The sequence below is a fragment of the Papilio machaon genome, chromosome 14 (assembly GCF_912999745.1).
Source record: "Papilio machaon chromosome 14, ilPapMach1.1, whole genome shotgun sequence".
Taxonomy (NCBI): Eukaryota; Metazoa; Arthropoda; class Insecta; order Lepidoptera; family Papilionidae; genus Papilio; species Papilio machaon.
Genome location: NC_059999.1, coordinates 2,852,360 through 2,858,289, shown reverse-complemented (window position 1 = coordinate 2,858,289; position 5,930 = coordinate 2,852,360). Strand labels below are relative to the sequence as shown.

General features: G+C 33.9%; 1 protein-coding gene across 1 annotated transcript; it reads right to left on the bottom strand.

The window, feature by feature from the left end:
• Positions 1-1,846: 1,846 nt before the first annotated feature.
• Positions 1,847-3,154, bottom strand: LOC106719931. The gene is made up of 2 exons (XM_014514419.2): positions 3,077-3,154; positions 1,847-2,987 (listed from the first exon to the last, which is right to left on the bottom strand). The coding sequence occupies exons 1-2, from the start codon at positions 3,086-3,088 to the stop codon at positions 1,965-1,967; spliced, it is 1,035 nt and encodes a 344-aa protein (XP_014369905.2). The 5' UTR covers positions 3,089-3,154; the 3' UTR covers positions 1,847-1,964.
• Positions 3,155-5,930: the final 2,776 nt, after the last annotated feature.

Sequence of the window (5,930 nt, the reverse complement as noted above, 5' to 3'; positions counted from 1 at the left end):
TACTTTGGCTAATATAATAATAAGCTTAACTTTTTTCAATCGTATTTATACTGTGATTTTTAACCGTTGTATTTTAATCAACCTCAAAGGTACTATTATTATTATTATTTGTTTCACACCAGAAGGTGTAAGACCAGCAAAAATGCTAAGTAACTTGGTATCGCTAAATCACTTCAGCGAAGTTACCGCTGTCCATACACATCTGATAAATAATAATTTAAAAAATTGCAAAAGCGTTACTTATGTTTAATGAATAGAGGATAAGAACTACAGAAAAGGATATTGTCCTTCTTTCGATCCCCGCCTTCATCAAATCCTCTCCTTTTCGGTAAAAGGTTGCAAGGGAAGCATATTAAAAACTCCAGTATACATCAACGAAAGGGGCGGTCGAGCGGGCCATTCTTGCAGCAGCTATACTTCTGCTACGGATTCTATCGATATAAAAACTACAAAATGTAATAGACAGGTGGCCGCAGTCCAGTTTTTTTACTGTCTGCAACAATCATTTGATATGTTTGAATTTTAAGTAGTTACAATCTTTAACCTAGGAACACTTATAAAACATCTCTGCATCTTTGCGATGGATTGAAAACTTTGAAACGTTTGAAATTAAAGCTTAATTAATGTCGCAAATCAACAGAGCAATTGTGTCTGAGATTACAATTGATATTCTAGATTCTAGATCTAAATTATACTTCTTTTTAAATTATATAAAAATAATTAAAACTTTCCATCAAAACAAAGTACTCTTTTAAAATCTTATGTCCTTCAAATTATTATACTTTGAGTTTTATAGAAGTTTCTTTTAAGTGACAATTAATAATTATATCTCTACTCAGAAAAGAGATAATAACCAAGAATTAGTCGTTTTAACCCGATTTTCGAATTAATTTTATGTTTTCCTGCTTTTTCGTGATCAAGACCTTTGTAAAGAACAATAAGTTATACCTCTAAAGTAAGAAATTTTCTAGAAAATGGGTTTTATTTCAAGACACGCCAAATAGTTTAGAATTTTAGAAGATAGTGCAATTTTCAAACTGTACCCACTACTTTGTTTTGATGGAAAGTATATATATTTAATTAAATTGTAATTTCGGTGCAAAGATTATTAAAAAAAAAACATGTTTATATATTTCCGAGCTATGACTTTATAATATGGAAAAGTGCATTAAGATATATTTTATATCAATTTCCTCTTCAGTCTATGTTCCAATAGTGTTTAGTAGCGTTTATAGGTGACGTCCCAGAATAACTTGCCGACAGGTTAAGGGCATGCGAAGTTTTCTCGGCTGAAACACCTGTTTAATAACAAATTCTTTGTGAAAAAATAATGGCTATATACTATGTTATCTGCTCCTAAAGGTTTCGGAAGCTTACGGTTGAACGGTCTCTTTATTTCTACCTTTAAATAGGGAGATCTTAAAGTAAAATAAAAAATAGTCAAATTGATTTTAATCGTAATATATTTCTTTTTCTTAATCTACATACAGACTTTGTTACGTGTTCGTTTCATAATTATTAAAAAAAATTCAAACTGTTTTCCAAAACAGTTTCACAGTTTCGTCATTTCTAAATAAATAGGAAAATTTTAATTACACTAGTCTGCAAAATATTTAATGAGATGAATAAATAAACAACCATATATTTTATTTATGAGATTTTTAGATGATGATGTAGACATATTGGTCCTGCGGTACTCTTTTGTTCTTCTATTATAGCTTTTCCTATCATAACAAATAAATCATCTAGCCACTTCGTATGAGAATAAAAGAAAAACCAATTTTAAAAATAATAAGACGACAACGAAGATGAGTGTCATAAAAGAAGGTAAGTAAAAAAAAGACTGTTTTGATATAAAAATCTTAGAAAAATATACACAGTTTATTATTACAGCTAATGACTATCAATATTTACAATTGTATTGACTATTTGGTAGGATCATGACAGTTTTTTTCATATTTTATTCACCAGCAGCAGCTCTTCTTTTTGTAGTGGGTGACGTGCTTGATGATGTGGATGGGGTAAGGCTTCCATACTGGCACTGGTACCTCCACGTGCTTCTCCACGGGGACGTGAACTTTCTTGATAACCTCGTAAGGCCTTTCCACTGGGATCGGTACCTTCCTAATGACTTCGAATGGCACATGCTTCACCACCTCGACAGGCACTGGTCTTTCCACCTCGACGTGCTTAGTTTTATAGACAGGGTAAGGGACATGTTTTACGACGTCAACGTGAACCGGGTAGGGCTGAGGCACTGGCACCCTGACTTCCTGACGGACTGGGACAGGCACGGGCTGTGGTACCGACACTTGAATGTGGCGGGTCACTTCCACTGGGATGCGACGAACGACGTTTTGTACCACAGACTGTAATTCGTATCTGCTGGCGCCTGCTACTGGGCGGCCGACGGTAACGGTGGTGCCGAGTACGCGTGAAGCGCCGAGAGCACCGTTGGCGGGGCCAGCGAGTCCGGTGTCGAGGATTGGGCCAATGGGATTTCCGAAGGCAGGACCCGATGCGGCAGCATCAAGTAAAGCGCCATCACCTCCGCTCGGTCCTAGAACTGGGGCACCGCTTTGGATCGGTCCAGCTCCTAATGCGGAACCTCCAAAACCTGCATCGCTCCCAAAGGTCACTCCGTTGGACAAACCTGGACCATTAAGCCCGGGGCCACTGATTCCAGAGTCGCCGAATCCATGAGATGGACCACTGGCTAAGGGTTGATCACCGAACGAAACAGGTCCATTGTTAACAGACTCCAAGCCTGAAGAGTGATCATCTGCTAATAAGCTTCCATCGGCACTCGCTCCTGGTCCACTTAAATCCAAAGCTGGAGCTGGAGGTCCGTAAGAAGTAGACGGCGAACCGAAGTTAGCCGATGGAGAATTTAGAGCTGATGATAAGAAGGAATCAGAGCTGTGTTCTCCAGTCAGGATCCCGCCATTAGCACTATACGCTAACGCAGACAGAAACAGAAGTTTCATCTGGAATAAAAGTAAAATAATTTTAGCATATGCTGCAAATATTTTTATAATTTTATAACGTAGTTCTAAATTAGTTCCAAATGACTTACAACAAACGCCATGGCTGTTAGCTAAACGCTTAAAAGCCAGCCAAGTGAAGGTTGTTGTTGCCTGTTTCGAGTTTCGGTGGTTTGTGATGTGATAACGTTCTGGGCCCACATATTTATACAGATTGTTCGATACAACGCCCATGCATAATTTAACGACGTCGGATGGTTCAAACGTCATAATCAGTTCCTAATATTTTAGTGTAAGTTAACTGATCATAGTCGTCGTTCGCATTCCAATGTAAAACTAGCGAAATTATTTTTATTTTCTCTTTGTCGTGAATTAATTTCACATGACTTTCAATGAATTAGAATAAATTTTTGTAAGGAAAAAAAAATCTTATTCAATCATCCCGTCAAAACATTATAGAGGTAAATAAATAAATTAGTGTTACGAAGTGTTTGTGATTTATATTTCAAATGTATTGTAAATATAAGTCGAGCAAAATTTCTTGCATGTTTAACTACTCTACGATATTTTTTTAAGTGTTATACATTAAATAAAAGTTTATTTAGTTGAAATACAGGCGTATGAGGAAATTATTTTGTATTGTCATATGGTAATGCATCTGCTCCAACTCTCCTAATAATCATCAACGATAAAAGGTGTTCCAAAACATAAAAGGGAACGCACTGAATATACACTACAGTTAGATATAGATGTAATACTGTAATAGAAACGTATCTTCTTATTGCTTTAAATCAACAGATAATTTACAACGAAATTTAACATTTTACAGTAAAGATGAAGTGCCATGTTGTTAAATTTTTGTACGGAGTATTTATACGTTCTTATAGGAATAAGTATCGGATAGTTTAATACTAAATGTTCTCACACCATTTAAAAAATCGAAAAGGGATTTGTATATCTAAACCAGTTAGTTGTGAGCTTAGTTAAGATCCTCCTTTGGGAAGATCTAAATTTAAAATTTTTTAGGATGAGCTAAGTTTAAAAAAGTCTTTCGAGTTGCACATCACCCGTGCGGGCAATTTAAACAATAATAACTTAGGTTACTCGTGAATAGTAAAGCTTTCTTTTGCTTGAAGAAAATTTAATTAATTTAATTTAGTTCAACTGGAACTAGAAACTATTGAAATCTTTATTCCTTATTATTTGTATTGGTATAAATAAAAATATAGTTAGCAATATGTGCAAATTTTAAATAAACTATTTAAGTTAACCGTGCATTTTAACGATTGCGATATTATTAATTTTTAAAAAACCTATTTGTTGTTGCATCAACAAACAAATTATTATTGATCTGAATAATATTAACATTATGAATATCTGATCCGATGAATATCTTAAATTATAGATGTCATCTTTTATGTACTATAAAATAAGTTAGCAAATATCAAATTACCATAAGACTTGTTTCATAAAACTACATTAAATAAACAGTGGCTGGTCGGCTTATCTTTCGTCACTTATTACCATTGATGCCCTTTATTGTGTAATTCGAATTAGTTATTATAATTCGATAAGAAACTGGTTTGACCTCCGTATAGTTTCACCTGGTCTTGAGAAAATATATGCTGATTAGTTTTCGACTGACCGATATTTCCGACTTCTTCCGGTTAACTTCGTGTCAACTTTTACGTAATTTTGAGCGCGACTTGTTCTATGATACTAGGCATCAAATCTGGTTTTTACGTGCGCAGAATTATAATCTCATCGCTTATCTCTATTTGTATATGAAATGTATTTTTCCGGAATTTCGTTATGAATTACGAAATGGTTCACATCATTTAATTACGTCAATGAATGACAAGTCTCTCTTTATGATCTTTTATTTAAAGCGGCAAGTAGTTATTCTGAAAGTGGTACGTCTACTGAGACCAGTTTTGGGCTTTCTAGATTTTTAGACGTGTCCTTAGCCTAATATTTTTACTGGTCTGTAAACAAAACATTAAGGCTGTCCTAGCAATGGACTAAATTAAACATCATTGCATCTTTTTTAATTGAAGCGCAAATCTGAGTTAAAACTAATTCTGTTGTAATTAGTTAACTTCCCATGTATTTAATGACGGTAACGTGTCGATATTTTTTATGTTGTAATGTTTTGGATAGATTGATGAAGGCTGCGAAGAAAAGTAACATGGCCTTAACTGGCCGATGGATTATCTTAAATATGTTAATTATTTAAAGTAGTAAATCCATCACATTATTAAAAACTTAATTTGGAATGAGTGACATCATTCACGATATCTCACAGTCTCTTTAGTTCAATTTCTACATTAAAAATATATAGTTTTATAATCTTATCTCAAAGTGTTTGATACTTAATTTGATTAGGATAAATTTCAACTTCATTAATATGTACTTAAATTAAAATTACAAATACCAATTTAGATAATGCAAAACTTTCTATATGTATCATAGCATTATTGATTTTCATATAATCTATCGTGTCAATCGGAGCTAAAATAAAAGTTATACAATCTAAATTTCACCTGCTATGAGCTTTATTTTCAAATAAATACTAACTTTGTATGTTTTGTACCAACATTTTTTTCTGATAAAGGCACAGGCGAGCGACGTCTAACATCCTCAACTTATGTAACCCCAACAGACGTTGTTAAATAGAACGTAATGTACAAAGGACTTCAACCCCCTTACCAACATGATTTGCAACGCAGTTACGTTTAAAACTATAAACTAACGTATCTCTTTTACAGTGGGCCTAGTATGAAATCTGTGATAATCACCATCGTATATCGACATCGACAAAATTACAATTTAGAAGTGCGCACGATGATGATACGCTAGCGATTGTAAAAAATATTCTGGCTAGGCTTAACGATATTTCCTTAATTACGTTTCTTAATTATTAAATTCTAATATTTTTGTTTTCGT